The 19837-nt window shown below is 44.1% G+C and overlaps 1 protein-coding gene across 1 annotated transcript; it reads right to left on the reverse strand.

Annotated features, from left to right (window-relative positions):
* Positions 1-337: 337 nt before the first annotated feature.
* LOC106577256 (polymeric immunoglobulin receptor-like) lies at positions 338-18762 on the reverse strand. The gene is made up of 9 exons (XM_045711550.1): positions 18466-18762; positions 17642-17977; positions 17361-17472; positions 16843-16937; positions 16588-16628; positions 16075-16140; positions 1400-1483; positions 1081-1142; positions 338-684 (listed from the first exon to the last, which is right to left on the reverse strand). Exons 1-9 carry the CDS (start codon positions 18569-18571, stop codon positions 660-662), a joined length of 927 nt encoding a protein of 308 aa, XP_045567506.1. The 5' UTR covers positions 18572-18762; the 3' UTR covers positions 338-659.
* Positions 18763-19837: the final 1075 nt, after the last annotated feature.

Genomic DNA, 19837 nt, shown 5'->3' on the forward strand with positions numbered 1-19837 from the left:
ATGTGTTGTTTAAGTGTTCCCTTTATTTTTTTGAGCAGTATATATATATATATAAGGGATTGGAAATGATGCAGACAAATACATTGATAGAAGCCACAATCTATCTGCAATATTAAAGCTGATCTACCCCCCCATTTTTTTTATTCATAAAAAAACTATTGTTAAATGATTGCCAATAAATATGTTTTGCAAAAAGAAAATGTTTGTGTAATTACTACAAATAGTTGCTATAAATAGATGTAACAATTGCATTAAATAATCAATGTCCATTGTTTAATATATATAGTACATTTTATTATTGCAGTACAGGAGTTATTATACAGAGTAGCTATCTATACTAAGATCATAATACATGTTTGATCATGATTAGTTACAGGCATAGGACATTTAACTAGATGAGATCAATAAGATCATGATGTAAGAAACACCAGACAAGAGGAAAGGTGGATGGAACATAACTATTAACAGAAATGTGTTGATAATCAGAACAAACACAGCAGACTGTCTTCAGCAGTTTATCACACAAAAGGATAGAGGGGTCTTTCTGGGGTGGGTTAACAGGTATGACAGAAGCATATTGGAGGCAGATAGATGTTGTGACACAGGAGAGGGGAGTGTTCTGTCCATCCAGGATAAGGACTCAACCAAGGCCTTCTCAGTCAGTCACTATTGTGCTGCTGCCCTCTGCTGGAGAGGAAGTGAAACATTCAGTCACAATCTCCATTGTGACGTTTCCACTAGATACAGATCTAGGATCAGCTTCCCCTCTTCCTATCCTAACCTTAATCTTCAGTGGGAAATAAATTGAAATCTGACCCAAGATCAGCATCTAGATGCAACTTCACCCTAAACCCAGGCACAGTCCACACTGTAATGTTATGGAAACACACTGATAACAATGAGGTTAGCTGGTCACAATGTGTTAATAACATTTTACATGCAGCAAAACAAATACACTAAGAAAGATTTGTGTGGTTAAAGAGCGATGTTTACTACCCATAGTAATGTGGTGTTGTCTGTATCTTTGTTGAGAGATCAGCATCATTTGGTACAACAGACAGATGAGACACCAACACTGACCTGTGTGTGGTCACCTGTAGAGCTAGTGAGCTGTAGACCACATTATCATCTGGTTCTGCTGACTACAGAGGAGGAACAGGGAGAGAGGTGAACAGGGACAGTTCTGTCATGATGGAGAGTACACAATAAAAACACACTTCTCAGTGAAATTAAAAGTGTAGTCAGTTATAATTGTGATTTGTAAAATAAAGGTGATATATTAGGCCTACAGCTATAATGGTGACATAACCATGACTATATTAACACTGAGTAAACAATCACCTACTGTTGTTTCTGATAACATAATACTAGTTGTGGATAATCAGTAGAAGATCTTTACCTTGGTCTGTCCTTTTAGTTGGGCCTTGTGCTGGGGGATGACAGTGCTGTATGTGACATCATCATTAGCTTCAGGAAATAGATCCTGTTGGTAGAGAGAGGCACAAATAACAAAAACGTGTTGTTATACTGTTATAGTGTACATTTACCTATTGCTTGCTCCAAAAGAGAAAATGATACTGGAAATACAATTGTTTTCTAAAACAGATGCACATTTGCCAGGGCTATGACGTTTAATGAGTAACAGCCATAATGTTGTCTAACAGCCGAGATGCTTGAAGCCATATGTTGACATTCTGTGCTGTCCTGAACTGATCAGGCATGACAGTGCTGTACATCACGTCATGGTGGCTCTCGGTTTGGCCTCTGAGAAATGGACAGCACTGAAGGTAAACACATGTCTATATGCATAGGAAGTGAGATTACAGGAACTTCAGATACTCAGCTCACACTCCAGAGATGGAGAGAGAAATAGAGAGAAACCCAGCTCACACTGCAGAGATGGAGAGAGAGATAGAGAGAGAGAAACCCAGCTCACACTGCAGAGATGGAGAGAGATAGAGAGAGAGAAACCCAGCTCACACTGCAGAGATGGAGAGAGATAGAGAGAGAGAAACCCAGCTCACACTGCAGAGATGGAGAGAGAGATAGAGAGAGAGAAACCCAGCTCACACTGCAGAGATGGAGAGAGAGATAGAGAAAGAGAAACCCAGCTCACACTGCAGAGATGGAGAGAGAGATAGAGAGAGAGAAACCCAGCTTACACTGCAGAGATGGAGAGAGAGATAGAGAGAGAGAAACCCAGCTCACACTGCAGAGATGGAGAGAGAGATAGAGAGAGAGAAACCCAGCTCACACTGCAGAGATGGAGAGAGAGATAGAGAGAGAGAAACCCAGCTCACACTGCAGAGATGGAGAGAGAGATAGAGAGAGAGAAACTCAGCTCACACTGCAGAGATGGAGAGATAGAGAGAGAGAGAGAAACCCAGCTCACACTGCAGAGATGGAGAGATAGAGAAAACTCAGCTCTCACTGCAGAGATGGGAGAGAGAGAGAGAGAGAAACCCAGCTCACACTGCAGAGATGGAGAGAGAGATAGAGAGAGAAACCCAGCTCACACTGCAGAGATGGAGAGAGAGATGGAGAGAGAGAGAGAAACCCAGCTCACACTGCAGAGATGGAGAGAGAGAAAGAGAGAAACCCAGCTCACACTGCAGAGATGGAGAGAGAGAGAGAGAGAGAGAGAGAGAGAGAGAGAGAGAGAGAAACCCAGCTCACACTGCAGAGATGGAGAGAGAGATAGAGAGAGAGAAACCCAGCTCACTGCAGAGATGGAGAGAGAGATAGAGAGAAAGAAACCCAGCTCACACTGCAGAGTTGGAGGTGAAAGAGAGAGGGAGAGAAACCCATCTCACACTGCAGAGATGGAGGGAGAGATAGAGAGAGAGAAACCCAGCTCACACTGCAGAGATGGAGAGAGAGATAGAGAGAGAGAAACTCAGCTCACACTGCAGAGATGGAGAGATAGAGAGAGAGAGAGAAACCCAGCTCACACTGCAGAGATGGAGAGATAGAGAAAAACTCAGCTCTCACTGCAGAGATGGAGAGAGAGAGAGAGAGAGAAACCCAGCTCACACTGCAGAGATGGAGAGAGAGATAGAGAGAGAAACCCAGCTCACACTGCAGAGATGGAGAGAGAGATGGAGAGAGAGAGAGAAACCCAGCTCACACTGCAGAGATGGAGAGAGAGAAAGAGAGAAACCCAGCTCACACTGCAGAGATGGAGAGAGAGAGAGAGAGAGAGAGAGAGAGAGAGAGAGAGAGAGAGAAACCCAGCTCACACTGCAGAGATGGAGAGAGAGATAGAGAGAGAGAAACCCAGCTCACTGCAGAGATGGAGAGAGAGATAGAGAGAAAGAAACCCAGCTCACACTGCAGAGTTGGAGGTGAAAGAGAGAGGGAGAGAAACCCATCTCACACTGCAGAGATGGAGGGAGAGATAGAGAGAGAGAAACCCAGCTCACACTGCAGAGATGGAGAGAGAGATAGAGAGAGAGAAACCCAGCTTGCTGGGCATATACTGCCGGAAAGGACAGCAATCTTTTGACAAAAGAGATTACTATCTGTCACGCCCTGACCTTAGAGATCCCTTTTATTCTCTATTTGGTTAGGTCAGGGTGTGACTAGGGTGGGCAATCTATGTTTTCTATTTCTCCACCTTTAATTTGTGGGATCTTGATTTTGCATAGCTGCTGTGTAGCCTGCAGAACGTTACGTTCATTTTGTATTTTGTTGTTTTGTCGGTGTTCATTTTAAATAAAGTAAAATGTTCGCCCACCACGCTGCTCCTTGGTCCAATCTTTACAACAACGGTCATAACAGAAGATCCCACCTCAACTGGACCAAGCAGCGTGCCCGGGAGGAGATGGCATCCTGGTCTTTGGAAGAGGTTGAGGAGAGAATAGCCTGGACTTGGGAGGAAGTATTGGAGAGATATGAAAGCCTGCCGGGGAAGCAGGCGGAAGCAGCGAAGGAGCATCAACGACGACTTCGGGGGTCGCAACCACGACGCAAGCACGAGAGGCAGCCCCCAATTTGTTTTGGGGGGGGCATACGGGGTGGTTGGCGGAGCCAGGTCTCCGCACTCGCTTTAAGGAGCGTGTGACCGTTCAGGCACCATGTTATGGGGGGATACACACTGTGTCTCCAGTGCGCATTCACAGCCCGGTGCGCTCGGTGCCAGCTCCCCGCACTTGCCGTGCGAAAATTAGCATCCAGACAGGACGGGTTGTGCCGGCTCAGCGCTCCTGGTCTCCAGTACGCCTCCTTGGACCAGGATATCCTGTGCCAGCTCCGCGCACCCAGTCCCCAGTGCGTTCTACTCACTGTGTTTCCTGTGCCAGTGCCCCGTACTTGCCGGGCTAAAGTGAGCATCCAACCAGCACGGGTTGTGCCAGCTCTACGCTCCAGACCTCCAGTGCGCCTCCACGGCCCAGTTTATCCTGTGCCAGCTCCGCGCACCCAGTCCCCAGTGCGTCTCCCCAGCCAGGTACGACCTGTGCCTGCTCCATGCAACCGGCCTCCAGTGCATCTGTCCAGCCTGGTACGCCCTGTGCCGGGTCCACGCACTAGGCCTCAAGTGTGCCTCTGCAGTCCGGAGCCTCCGGCGACGGTCGGGATTCCGGAGCCTGCGGCGACGGTCGGGAGTCCGGAGCCTCCGGCGACGGTCGGCTGTCCGGAGCCTCCGGCGACGGTCGGCTGTCCGGAGCCTCCGGCGACAGTTGGCGGTCCGGAGCCTCCGGCGACAGTCGGCGGTCCGGAGTTTCCGGCGACGATCCACGGTCCGGTTCCTCCGGCGACGATCCACGGTCCGAAGCTTTCGGCAACGGTCCCCGCACCAGAGTTGCCACCGAAGATGGCGGATCCGCGAGCAGAGCGGGGTCTACATTCCGCACCGGAGCCGCCACCGAGGCTAGATGCCCACCCGGACCCTCTCCTATAGAGTCAGGTTTTGCGGCCGGAGTCCGCACCTTTGGGGCGGGGTACTGTCACACCCTGACTTTAGAGATTCCTTTTATTCTCTATTTGGTTAGGTCAGCGTGTGACTAGGGTGGGAAATCTATGTTTTCTATTTCTTTGTTGGCCGGGTATGGTTCCCAATCAGAGGCAGCTGTCTATTGTTGTCTTTGATTGGGGATCATATTTACGCAGCCTTTTTCCACCTTTAGTTTGTGGGATCTTGATTTTGTACAGCTGCTGTGTAGCCTGCAGAACTTTACGTTCGTTTTGTATTTTGTTGTTTTGTCGGTGTTCATTTTAAATAAAGTAAAATGTTCGCCTACCACGCTGCACATTGGTCCAATCTTTACGACGAGCGTAACACTATCAGTAATTAGCATCAATGTCACAGAAAACAATCACATAAATCAACGATATTACAGCAATACATAATAAAATGAACAGTAAAAATATCTTACATTACAGATAGGAAAATAAATATTTACCTCTGAATGAAACCAATTGCTCATCCACTGTTACTATAGGCCCAGGGTTGTAGAGGTATGGCAAACGCTCCACCCACTTCTCCTAGACCTCTCTTATGGCCGGCAGTTTGTCTCTCACATGTCTTGCAGGTCTTGACTCAAGGTTATCAAATCCTAGTATTCTTGAGAAAGTGTGAAAGACTTTCAGTGGCATCGTGGCACAAAAAAATCGCCCTTCCACTCTCTGCATCCCAGAGACTACATGTAGCCTCGCCTCGGGACCTATACACACCGCTAAGATTAGCAGTCCTATGTAGGCTTGCAGGTCAACCTCATACATCCTTTTCCAGGTGTCTCCATATTTATGGAAATGTTGAGGTGATGTCCTGGACATGGGCAACTGCATGTCTTGTGGGCCCTGGGGTCATCCTTATGACATTTTGTGCTGCCATCCTGCCCTGTTTGTCATGTGGTGACAAGGACCATGTTATTTTGCTGTTCTTTGACAAAAATGTCTCTTTCAGCTTGGGGGATTTCTTCTTCATCTGAAGATGATGCATCATGCTCTGGGTTGTTTTCTTCCCATACTTCTTCAAATACCTCCTCTTCCAAATCATTGTTCTCTTGTTCCTCCTGGACATCTGAAAAAATCAGATCTACGACCTGTTGGGCACTAAAACGTGCAGTTATGGCTTCAGCAAAGAGAGAACTAGGGGAACTGTCATCTGCAGCACCTTTATAGCCTCTGATTGCGTTCCCCATTAGTAAACAATGCTTTCAAGAAATGTTTATTTTGTCTGTGAACTTGAGTCATGTGTGGGGTTGTGGAGGGGAGATGCTGCACATGCAAAACAAAGTTCTAGTTTTGTCTGAGTTCAATCAGTAGCACACATAATCTCAATCTCTCATTGTAGTGTGTGTGTGTGTGTGTGTGTGTGTGTGTGTGTGTGTGTGTGTGTGTGTGTGTGTGTGTGTGTGTGTGTGTGTGTGTGTGTGTGTGTGTGTGTGTGTGTGTGTGTGTGTGTGTGTGTTTTTGTGGTGTGTAAATTGTTTTATAACTGCCGAGTCAAAAATTACCCTAAGACAATCATTGTACCCTGGTGGTGTACAGCTTTCACTAAAATATGAACAAAGGTTATGTTTCACTTTTTCTAATGTTGGGGTTACTCAAGGAAAAGTCATCAAATTTCCCTTAAAACAAAACAAGGGTCTTTAACATCATCCTCAGCTCTGGCATATTCCTCAATATTTGGAACCAAGGACTGATCACCCCAATGCACTAAAGTGGAGACAAATTTGACCCCAATAACTACCATAGATGAAGCGTCAACAGAAACCTTGGAAAATCCTCTGCATTATCATTAACAGCAGACTCGTACATTCCCTCAGTGAAAACAATGTACTGAGCAAATGTCAAATTGGCTTTTTACCAAATTACCGTACGACAGACCATGTATTCACCCTGCATACCCTAATGGACAAACAAACACACCAAAACAACGGCAAATTCTTTTCATGCTTTGTTGATTTCAAAAAAGCTTTCAACTCAATTTGGCATGAGTGCCTGCTATACAAATGGATGGAAATTGGTGATGGGGGAAAAACATTCTACATTATAAAATCCATGTACACCAACAACAAGTGTGCGGTTAAAATTGGCAAAAAACACACATTTCTTTCCACAGGGCCGGGGAGGTGAGACAGGGAAGCCCCACCCTCTTCAACATATATATCAACGAATTCGCGAGGGCACTAGAACAGTCTGCTTGTAACACCCTGATCTGTTTCACCTGTCTTTGTGATTGTATCCACCCCCCTCAAGGTTTCGCCCATCCTCCCCATTATCCCCTGTGTACTTATACCTGTGTTCTCTGTTTGTCTGTTGCCAGTTCGTTTTGTTTTGTCAAGCCTACCAGCATTTTCCCCTCTGTTCCTGTCTCTCAATTGTTCCGGTTTTCTAGTTTTCCCGGTGTTGACCATTTCTGCCTGCCCTGACCCTGAGCCTGCCTGCCGTCCTGTACCTTTGCCCCACCTATCTGGATTACTTACCTCTGCCTACCCTGACCCTGAGCATGCCTGCCGTCCTGTACCTTTGCCCCACCTATCTGGATTACTGACCACTGTCTGCCCTTGACCTGTCTTTAGCCTGCCCCTGTTGGATTAATAAACTGTTGTTACTTCAACGTTGTCTGCATCTGGGTCTTACCTGAAACGTGATACCACTAGAATCTGAAGTCAAATTGCTACTGTTTGCTGATGATCTGGTACTTCTGTCCCCAACCAAGTAGGGCCTACAACAGCACCTAGATCTTCTGCCCAGATTCTTTCAGACCTGGGCCCTGATAGTAAATCTCAGTAAGACAAAAAACAATGGTGTTCCAAAAAAGGTCCAGTTGACAGGACCACGAATACAATTTTCATCTAGACACTGTTGCCCTAGATTACACAGAAAAACAATACATACCTTGGCCAAAACATCAGCGCCACATATAACTTCCAGAAAGCTGTGAACGATCTGAGAGACAAGGCAAGAATGGCCTTCTATGCCATTGTCATGACTGTCCTGATCATGTCAGGTTACAGGAGACCACAACCCTACAGATTATCTCTCACCCCCAACAGAGGAGGAGAGATCTCGGGGGTCTGAAGATGTGGGGGTTTTATGACCCCTCACGCCCATGATAAATCTTAGGCCACAGGCGAAATTCCTTTGTCCTCACTATGGAGAACTGGCCTCAGAACATTAAACATGCAATAAAGGGACTTTGGAACAAGGGTTTCTGTCAGCCACAATGGTGGTCATGACGATAGATGGAATATGAAAATGTATGTAATTTTTGTTTTGTTATTAAAGGTTAAGATGACGTTATTATGAAAACATTGTACCTTTAAGAGTTTTCCCAGTATATGCCTGATGTTTATACATTGTACGTTGTGTGGAAAATATCCAAATCAAAGAGAATGTTTTGGTAAAGATGAAATGTGAAATTAGTTGTCTAAAATTGGATTTGAGTAAAATCTAGGCCTTGTCTCTTAACTTGGTACGCCCAGAGAATTGCCCTAAAGGCGGTTACGCCCACTTCTGACCCGAAGGTATAAGACATGGGAGTGAAGAATGAACAGATTAGAATAAAGTGACCCCAGGCTGCAGCCAAGGTCTAACCAAGTCAACGAACCCCAAAACGCAACACAAGGTTGAAGACAAAGAAATCTTTTTCTACCCAAGCTACGGATGAGTAGCTGTGTCTAAGCGGGTGAATTCAAGCCGAACCACCTAGCCTTGTAAAACCTCTTACATCTAGATGTTCCGCTAGCGGAACACCGCTCCAATATCCAATGATAGGGCGTGGCGCGAATTACAAATTCCTCGAAAATGCAAAAACACTCCTAGGACATTATGTTATACAATACATGCATGTTTTGTTCAATCAAGTACATATTTATATCAAAAACCAGCTTTTTACATTAGCATGTGACGTTCAGAACTAGCATTCCCACCGAACACTTCCGGTGAATTTACCAAATTACTCACGATAAACGTTCACAAAAAACATAACAATTATTTAAAAAATTATAGATACAGAACTCCTTTATGCAATCGCGGTGTCCGATTTTAAAATAGCTTTTCGGTGAAAGCACATTTTGCAATATTCTGAGTAGATAGCCCTGCCATCACGCCTAGCTATTTTGACACCCACCAAGTTTAGCCCTGACCAAACTCCGATTTACTATTAGAAAAGTTTGATTACCTTTGGTGTTCTTCGTCAGAATGCACTCCCAGGACTTCCACTTCAATAATAAATGATGGTTTGGTTGAAAATAATCCATAGTTATATCCAAATAGCGGCGTTTTGTTCAACGCATTTCGTGACAAAAAAATTCAAAATATTCCATTACCGTACTTCGAAGCATGTCAACCGCTGTTTAAAATCAATTTTTATGCCATTTTTCTCGTAAAAAAGCGATAATATTCCGACCGGGAGTGGTGGTTTTCGTTCAAAGACGAAAGAATAAAAACATGGAGTCGACTCGTGCACGAGCCTCAGTCTCATAGTACTCTGACCGGCCACTATCCAAAAGCGCTAATGTTTTTCAGCCAGGGCCTGCAAAGCCACGATTCAGCTTTTTGCCGCCTTCTGAGAGCCCATGGGAGCCGTAGGAAGTGTCACGTAACAGCAGAGATCCCCTGTATTGGATAGAGATAATCAAGAAGGCCAAGAAATGGTCAGACATGGTACTTCCTGTACAGAATCTTCTCAGGTTTTGGCCTGCCAAATGAGTTCTGTTATACTCACAGACACCATTCAAACAGTTTTAGAAACTTTGGAGTGTTTTCTATCCAAAGCTAATAATTATATGCATATTCTAGTTTCTGGGCAGGAGTAATAATCAGATTAAATCGGGTACTTTTTTATCCGGCCGTGAAAATACTGCCCCCTAGCCATAACAGGTTAAATTGGGTACGGTTTTCATCCGGCCGTGAAAATACTGCCCCCTATCCCCAACAGGTTTTAAACACTGGAATGGTATGATGTGCAGAAGATGAATGTGCAAGTTTAGATACTGGGGTGTGTCATGACGTTGGCCTGTGGGTAGGTTTATGACCCCCCATAAATACATTTCTCCCTTCCCTCTCTCTCTTGACTACAGAAGGACTCTTGAAAAGCCTTTGTTAAATATAGAGAGTCTGGGAACATCAAAAGGTGTGTCACATCCTGACCAGTATAGAGGATTATTTGTTATTGTAGTTTGGTCAGGACGTGGCAGAGGGTAGTCAGTTTATGTATTCCGGGGTTTCGGGTTTCTTTTCTATGTTTGTGTTTCTATGGGTTTTCTATCTGTTCTGTTTCTATGTTAGTTAATTGGGGTATGGACTCTCAATTGAAGGCAGGTGTTTTCTAGTTGCCTTTGATTGGGAGTCCTATATATTAAGGTGTGTTTGGTCTTGTTGTTTGTGGGTAGTTGTTTTAGCACTGCTATACGTGTGTAGCCTGCTATACTGTTCCTGTCGGTCATTGTTTTCTTGTTTTTGTTCGTGGTGTTCACATTATAATAAATTATGATGAGCACGCAATCCGCTGCATATTGGTCCATTTTTTCCGACAGCGATTTCAAAATATCTTCTGACGAAGAGGATCGTGACAGAACTACCCACCTTAAAAGGACCAAGCGGCGGAGGAAATTTGGTGAGGACCGGGGAACACGGCTGGTAAGGGAGCCCGAGAGGCAGCCCCAATAATTATTTTTTGGGGGGGCACAAGGGTAGTTTGGATGGGCGAGGATGGAGCCCCAGGCCAGCTCCCCGTACCCTTTTTGGGCAGAGACCTACTGGACAGGTCCCGTGCTTTGGGGTGATGGGTGCTGTGGCGAGGCCGGGTATTTTCAGGCCGGTACGCGCAGTACCAGCGCCCCGCATGTGCCAGGGAAAAGTGGGCAACCAGCCAGTAGGGGTGATGCCAGTCCTGCACTCGAGACCGCCAGTGCGCCTCTACGGTCCAGTGTTTCCCGCTACACGCACTAGCCTTGAGGTGCATGTCCCCAGGCTGGCACGTCCAGTACCAGCCCCACGCATCAGGCTTCTAGTGCGTAAGCCCCGCCAGTCTGGAGCCTCCAGAGCCGCCCGCCAGTCTGGAGCCGCCAGAGCCGCCCGCCAGTCTGGAGCCGCCAGAGCCGCCTGCCAGTCTGGAGCCGCCAGAGCCGCCCGCCAGTCTGGAGCCGCCAAAGCCGCCCACCAGTCTGGAGCCGCCCGCCAGCCGGGCGCAGCCAGGGTCGCACGCCAGCAGGGCGCAGCAGGAATCACCCGCCAGACGGGCGCAGTCAGGGTTGCCCACCAGTCCTCCGACGCGGCCAGGGGCGCCACCTAAGTGGGCGACGCCGAGGGTGGAGCGAAGTCCACGTCCCGCACCTGAGCCGCCTCCAATATAGGTGGGTTGGGGAGGGGGGGTGTAGCACAGGTGCCGTCGTTGACGGCAGCCACCCTCCCTTCCCTCCCTTTAGTTTAGGGTGATTTTCTGTTTGTTTTGGGGGATTACTGGGTTTTGTGTAAGGTGTCACGTCCTGACCAGTATAGAGGATTATTTGTTATTGTAGTTTGGTCAGGACGTGGCAGAGGGTAGTTCGTTTATGTATTCCAGGGTTTTGGGTTTCTTTTCTATGTTTGTTTTTCTATGGGTTTTCTATCTGTTCTGTTTCTATGTTAGTTAATTGGGGTATGGACTCTCAATTGAAGGCAGGTGTTTTCTAGTTGCCTTTGATTGGGAGTCCTATATATTAGGGTGTGTTTGGTCTTGTTGTTTGTGGGTAGTTGTTTTAGCACTGCTATACGTGTGTAGCCTGCTATACTGTTCCTGTCGGTCATTGTTTTCTTGTTTTTGTTCGTGGTGTTCACATTATAATAAATTATGATGAGCACACAATCCGCTGCATATTGGTCCATTTTTTCCGACAGCGATTTCAACATATCTTCCGACGAAGAGGATCGTGACAAGGTGTGGGGAAAGGAGCCATATTTCGGTAATCCAACCAGTTGAAAATATGCGTTGGTACTTAATGAATATGATGTCAGTTCGGTTGTCATCTGAGACATTATGACTGATGACAGGATGACATAAACTGTATCTGGGAAAGTCTACACATTCTAGTTATCAGATTCACATGGAATTGTTGTGCAATTTAAATGTTTAAATATGAAACTATTTGTGAAAAGATTAAATGTAATTTTAGCTTCCAAATGAGAGAATTGGGTTTTCATAAGGTTAGAGCTCTGCTCAATCAGTGGCCCGCCCCTGTGAAGAGACATTGGTTATAAACTATGAAACACACCCTTCTCTCCCTCCACTATATAAGCCCTTGACGAAAATGTAACCTCCTGTTCCGAGTATGCGAGGCCTGCAGCCTCTGCGTTAAAAGGGCGAAAAACTTGCTGTTCCGGGTACATTAGGGCAACGGTCCGATGTCAGAAGGATTCAGATAATAAGCTGTTGTGAGGACAACGATTCCACGTTAAAAGGACTAACATGTCAACTACAGAACTAAGCCAACCTCAGCGTGAGCTTTGGTTGTGAATGGTATGAACTTTGAACTCTTATTCACAACAGAAGTGATACCTCCTAGCCATTGAGTTAGCAGTGGCCGCTGTAAACGTGGGCTAGGAAAGGACGGACGACGGATCAAGTCTAACACACAACGACGATACTACAACATATCTAATTTACCACCAGAGACATTCTTCCGAGGACAGGAAGATCTCTGTTGGGCAACACGGCCAGCATCTACGACCAACCTACCGAAGCGCAGCTCAGAGTAAATATTTATTGCATTTTCCTTTTCCAAATGGGCGGTAATTTAGAATGCATAAGATACTGTATTTACGATAGCATAGCTTCTCCCTTTGTTCCTCAGTCTTCCCGCTCTTTCACTAAGAACCCAACCCCCTTTCCTTTGTGTAACCAGCCATCATGTCGGCTCCGTCCACCAGGGAGATTTTCTGTATGACATAATTTGCATTCTGTGTATAAGTAATTCTGTGTTATTATTTAGGTATTTAGTAAATAAATAATAAATAAAAAAATTGCATTGCTGATTCAACTTGTTACCCAGGGTTCGTGAAGATAACCAAGAATTTACGATGTTCAGATGAGACTGAAATAAGGTGACGATTAATATTGACTGCTATTGATGTAAAATATTACTAAGTCTTTAAGAGTTTATTCGGAAGATAACAGCTCTAAAAACACTCTTTCGTGGTGCCCCGACTTTCTAGTTAATTACATTCACATGATTAGCTTAATCAGGTAATATTAATTACAGAGAAAGGATTTCATAGAATAGCATGTCATACCACTTAATCCGGCATAGCCAAAGACACCACAGGTGCAAAGGAGCAAGATAAATAAATAAATACAGTATGGGGATGAGATAGATTGGATGGACTATTTACAGATGAGCTATGTACAGGTGCAGTGATTTGTGAGCTGCTCTGACAGCTGGAGCTTAAAGCTAGTGGGGGAGGTAAGAGTCTCCAGCTTCAGAGATTTTTGCAGTTCGTCCAGTCATTGGCAGCAGAGAACTGGAGGATCATTACAACACTGTATACAGTTGAAGTCGAACGTTTACATACACTTAGGTTGGAGTAATTAAAAATAGTTTTTCAACCACTCCACAAAATTCTTGTTAACAAACTATGGTTCTGGCAAGTCAGTTAGGACATCTACTTTGTGCATGACACAAGGGGGATGCTTGCAAGCCAATGAACACCATCCCAACTGTGAAGCACGGGTGGCAGCATCACCCCGTGTGCACTTCACAAAATAAATGGCATCATGAGGGAGTAAAATTATGTGGATATATTGAAGCAACATCTCAAGACATCAGTCAGGAAGTTAACGCTTGGTCGCAAATGGATCTACCAAATGTACAATGACCCCAAGTATACTTCCGAAGTTGTGGCAAAATGGCTTAAGGACAACAAAGTCAAGGTATTGGAGTGGCCATCACAAAGCCCTGACCTCAATCCTATAGAAAATGTGTGGGCAGAACTGAAAAAGCGTGTGTGAGCAAGGAGGCCTACAAACCTGACTCAGGTATACCAGCTCTGTCAGGAGGAATGGGCCAAAATTCACCCAACTTATTGTGGGAACCTTGTGGAAGGCTACTCGAAACATTTGACCCAAGTTAAACAATTTAAAGGCAACGCTACCAAATACTAATTGAGTGTATATAAACATTTGGCCAACTGGGAATGTGATGAAAGAAATTTAAGCTGAAATAAATAATTCTCTCTACTGTTATGACATTTCACATTCTTAAAATAAAGTGGTGATCCTATCTGACCTAAGACATGGAATTCTAACTAGGATTAAATGTCAGGAATTGTGAAAAACTGAGTTTAAATGTATTTGCCTAAGGTGTATGCAAACTTCCGACTTCAACTGTATATACATCATTTAACATTTGAAATGTTTTTATTCCCTTGTAACGTTTGTTAGCGTAATGTTCACTGTTGATTTTGTATTGTTTTTTTCACTTTTATTTGTCATCTATTTCACTTGCTTTGGCAATGTAAGCATACAGTATGTTTCCCATGCCAATAAAGCCCTTGAATTGAAATCGAGTGGAGAGAGAGAGAACACCAGCTATCACTGCGGAGATGGAGGAGAGAGAGTGAGAGAGAGAACCCCAGCTCAAATCAAATGTTACTAGTCACTTGCCCCGAATACAACAGGTGTAGACCTTACAGTGAATTGCTTACTTACAAGCCCCTAACCAACAACGCAGTTTCAAAAAAATATGGATAAGAATAAGACATAAAAGTAACAAGTAATTAAAGAGCAGCAGTAAAATAGCAATAGTGAGACTATATACACGGGGGTACCGATACAGAGTCAATGTGCGGGGGCACCGGTTAGTTGAGGTAGTATGTACATGTAGGTGGAATTATTAAAGTGACTATGCATAGATGATAGCTACAGAAAGTAGCAGTGGTGTAAAGATGCAAATGGTCTGGGTAGCCATTCGATTAGATGTTCAGGAGTCTTATGGCTTAGGGGTAAAAGCTCTTTAGAAGCCTCTTAGACCTAGACTTGGCGCTCCGGTAACGCTTGCCATACGGTAGCAGAGAGAACAGTCTATGACTAGGGTGGCTGGAGTCTGACAATTTTTAGGGATCTTCCTCTGACACCGCCTGGTATAGAGGTCGTGGATGGCAGGAAGCTTGGCTCCAGTGATGTACTGGGCTGTTCGTACTACCCTCTGTAGTGCGTTGCGGTCAGAGGCCAAGCAGTTGCCATACCAGGCAGTGATGCAGCCAGTCAGGATGCTCTCGATGGTGCAGCTGTAGAATCTGTTGAGGATCTGAGGACCCATGCCAAATCTTTTCAGTCTCCTGAGGGGGAATAGGTTTTGTTGTGCCCTCTTCACGACTGTCTTGGTGTGCTTGGACCATGTTAGCTTGTTGGTGATGTGGACACCAAGAAACTTGAAGCTCTCAACCTGCTCCACTGCATCCCCGTCGATGAGAATGGGGGCGTGCTCGGGCCTCTTTTTCCTGTAGTCCACAATCATCTCCTTTGTCTTTATCACATTGAGGGAGAGGTTGTTGTCCTGGCACCACACGGCCAGGTCTCTGACCCCCTCCCTATAGGCTGTCTCGTCATTGTCGGTGATCAGGCCTAACACTGTTGTGTCATCGGAAAATGTAATGATAGTGGTGGAGTCGTGCCTGGCCGTGCAGTCATGAGGGAAAAGGGAATACAGGAGGGGGCTGAGCACGCACCGCTGAGGGGCCCCTGTGTTGAGGATCAGCATGGCGGATGTGTTGTTACCAACCCTTACCACCTGGGGATGGCCCGTCAGGAAGTCCAGGATCCAGTTGCAGAGGGAGGTGTTTAGTCCCAGGCTCCTCAGCTTATCGATGAACTTTGAGGGCACTATGGTGTTGAACGCTGAGCTGTAGTCAATGAATTGCATTATCACATAGGTGTTCCTTTGTCCAGGTGGGAAAGGGCAGTGTGGAGTGCAATAGAGATTGTATCATCTGTCGATCTGTTAGGGCAGTATGCAAATTGGAGTGGGTCTAGGGTTTCTGTGATGATGGTGTTGATGTGAGGAGATCTCACATCTCACTGCAAAGATGGAGTGATCGGTACTAGTCCAAGATCTCCACAGACCAAAACCAAGTTTATTCAGTTTGTACCTGCGATGCTGTTTCTCTGGTGTGGGTCACTGTGCTGTATGTAATGTCCTGCTCAGAGTCAGCAGACTGCAAAGAAATAAATAGCAAAGAGGAACAGGAATTGTCTATTTACCACCTAAACCACAGTTTGTTTCCACGATAAGCCTGACAAGAGGAGCTAAACTCTCTAACACATACATGCAAACAAAATATGTCATATCTGTCTAATGCATATTAAAATGTCATGTGTTTGTCAAGAATTCATAGAATTGGTTTAGAAACAGTCATCAGCTGTAATACTGTGAAATGATAGGATGCAGTCAGAGATATATTTAGTGAACTGACAATTTCCTGTTCTCGCTGTTATTAACAGCATTTTTCAACATCTTGAGTGCTATAAGAGCTTGGTTTCAGTTAGAATATGGGATGGGACCTTTTATGTCAACTCATTGATAATCAACTGGTAGATGATCCCAGATCTAGAACAGAAAAGCAGGTTGTTGAAAATAATTGAATAAAATAAGTTTATCCTACCACTGAGTTGTTAGTTGTTTGGTCCTTGGCCTTATTGTCCTCTGGAATAAAGAGAGGGAGATGTCAATTACTTCTGTGTTTGTTATAGTACAATATTACCTCTGAATGGATTTCTTCATGACAACTCCTCCAAATATTTTCTGTCATTCAAAATAAATCACAGGCAAGAAATATACTGTTGGTCACAATATCAATACATTTAGTATTTTTCTAAACTATTCTCCTTTTTTATATTCACATAAAATGACTACTTACTATGCTTTCTCCACATCTTCCATGTTACTAGGATACCAGCTGTCACCACCACCAACATGCCCAGAGAGATGAGTAGGACTTTCACATTTTTGGACCTGATGGATTACATATAAAAACTTGAATTAATAATACAATTGAAATAGATCATTATAAATTGATCATTTGCTGTATGAACTGTTGTGATAAATGGAACAATTATTGATCTATTCACATGTGTGAAAGTTGACAATGCAAATGAAGAGATGATATGATTATTATTGAGATTATGACTATTTATTTTAAGTGTTCTTCTTGTCTTTGCAAATGAGGGAGAATAAGGCCAACATTGCTGCTACTTCTCACAAGGCAACCACAGAGATGTTCTAACCAAGAGGACGTGATAACAGTCTCTATATGCATTTAGGGAGGGTGTTTGGTTAGCATTAACTGTTGTAGTGTATGATGGAATTGTAATGTTTCTCTGTGTTCATAGTATCTAACAATATGTGGGATAATACAGCTGAATGAGTGATAATAACCTCTGGTGGACTTCCTCCATGTTCCCCTCAGCTCCTTGACTTGTGTTGTCATTCTGAACAGGCTCAGCAGTTGGAGAGGCAGAGGGGTGTTGAGTGGTTGGATCTTGGGTTGCTGTGAGGTAAAACAACAATATCATCAATGAAGTTAATGGTATACCACGTAGTCAGGTTGTATAGCAACATAACATTCATAGTTAATATTACAATTAGTTCCAGATGATACCAGTGGATAAAACAAAGTGAATCATATTGATCATAAAGTATGTGATTGATCTACTAACTTGAGGTCATCTTAGAGCTTCTCTGTGTTGCAGTTTGTTGACTGACAGTGATGTGAACAGGCATCTCTAGTTCTCCCACTCTACACCAATACCAGTCAGTGTTCTCCATCTTCAGTCCACTCATAGTCACTGTTAAGACTTTTCTGTTGTTGGCATCACTAGTCCGCTTTAATGTGACTGATGTTCCATTTAAAGTCCCAGAATAACCCCTCACACAATCACCACCCATCCTGCACCACTTCATATCTCCAGTGTTACTATAGTAACAACGGACAGTGACACTCCCTCCTTCTACACCAGTAATTTCCTGTTGGTCCACATAGAGTTCTGGAGTACCTGAACCCAGGTAAAAAACAAGAATTCAGAGAATAAAAAAGTGCTTTTACAACAGGCTCCTTACAAATTCCTTCAAACTGCATTCTGTGATTGGTACATCCATTTTTGGTCTGTTAAATTCATAATAATTATATATTGCCATTGATTCTTGAAGAATGTAACTTGCATCAGGAGCTTAGTTCAACTGTTGCCCCATAATGACCCAAAATAGAATCTTGTTTTACTCAGCTGTTTGCAAACAATGTAATTGTAAACAAACACTGTACAGCTTCAAAACATGGTCAGTTCATTGCACAGAGATGTACAGTATAGATCTGTCTATGAATTTCAGAGAGGTTTCACAGTTCTCATTTAATTTGTTGTAAATGGCTATTTATAATTGGATCATTATTTAGTATTTGACATTGCAGGTTACAGGACACTCCATAGGACATTGCTGAGCACTATTCATTCTACTTTACTAGATATGAAAAGTGAAGGGATCTTACCTGGAGTGACATATAGGTAGAACCATTGTATCATGATATCTGTTCCTCCATTGATCTCGACAACACACCTGTAATTCCCATAGTCCCATGACGTCAGGCCAGTCATGGTCACAGTGAAGATTCTCTTGTTGATGTCATCAGAGATTGAGGTCTTACCACTGCTCTTAGGATAGTCAGTGCGTACTACATAAGAACATACATCCCAACCTAATCCTGCACACCAGTATTTCACATCGTTGATGTGATTCAGATCATAGCAACATGGGAAGGTGATGGAGCCTCCTGTCTGCACAGACACATGCCTCACTGTGGACATATCAACACAAAACACATTTAAATTAGAGTTAACATTTAATAGAGTCTTTGCAGAGGAAAAATAACAAAAATCACATTGCTCCAACACTTTTAAACAGCTTGTTCATGATTGAGATTGATTATACAGTGTTTAAAGTGAATTGACTGAGGGGACTTCACCCTTAATTCATAGAAATGTTACCCTTACCTGCTGAGACCCTGTAGAAGATGAGGAGGAGGAGGAGGGAGAGATGAAGAGCCATGTGAAAGTTAGTGTCTGCCTGTTATGTTAAATTGAACTTGAGCACAAACGTGTGTCAAGGACCAAGGCACTAGTGTTAATTACTTCTTGTTCACAGACCTCACTTTAACTCTCTTCCTGTTTCTGTTTGTGTGTACATACCCCCCTCGGTGGAAGATAGGAACTTTTGCATCTTATAGACTACTTTAACCCCAAAATCATAGTCACTACAATATATTTCAGCTTCCAGCTTTCTGAGTCACTACTATCCTGTTACTCTCTACTGGAACACAGGCCACTTATGATTATCAAGATTCAATAATTGGGCGACATGCACCACATTTCCATTGGCAAAAATCTATATTTCAGTATATAAGAAACTATATCATGAATGTTTATGCTAGATTTGAGGGGTCATGTGCTATAGAGATGTAGTGATGTGTACTAGACCAAGACCTCCACAGACTCTCACTTTAAACCAAGTTCAAGGTTCAACCCAGTCTGATGTGTATTTACGTTCAACAAGAACACACTCTGTCTTTCTCCACCTTCTATACAGGAAATGTACAGCTCATAACACCACCACCAGTCCTGTAACAGAAAGTGTGAAAGTTAGCTCAGAATGCTGCAAGTTTCAGCTGAACTCTTTCTATGGCATCATGTTATGCTGAGCTATACGTTCCGTTATTGGCTCCAAGATCTTCGTGGGCTATACTCGGCCTTGTCTCAGGGTAGTGGGTTGGTGGTTGAAGATATCCCTCTAGTGGTGTGGGGGCTGTGCTTTGGCCAAGTGTGTGGGGTTTTATACTGCCTGTTTGGCCCTGTCCGGGTGTATCG

This window comes from Salmo salar, unplaced genomic scaffold (assembly GCF_905237065.1).
Source record: "Salmo salar unplaced genomic scaffold, Ssal_v3.1, whole genome shotgun sequence".
NCBI classification, from domain to species: domain Eukaryota; kingdom Metazoa; phylum Chordata; class Actinopteri; order Salmoniformes; family Salmonidae; genus Salmo; species Salmo salar.

Coding starts and splice junctions, on each gene's coding strand:
- LOC106577256 (XM_045711550.1), bottom strand. CDS start 18,571: ATGACTGGCCTGACGTCATGGGACTATGGGAATTACAGGTGTGTTGTC. Junction 16,629..16,842: donor GAAGATGTGGAGAAAGCATA/GTAAGTAGTCAT, acceptor TCTTTATTCCAG/AGGACAATAAGGCCAAGGAC. Junction 16,141..16,587: donor AAACAACTAACAACTCAGTG/GTAGGATAAACT, acceptor ATTTCTTTGCAG/TCTGCTGACTCTGAGCAGGA.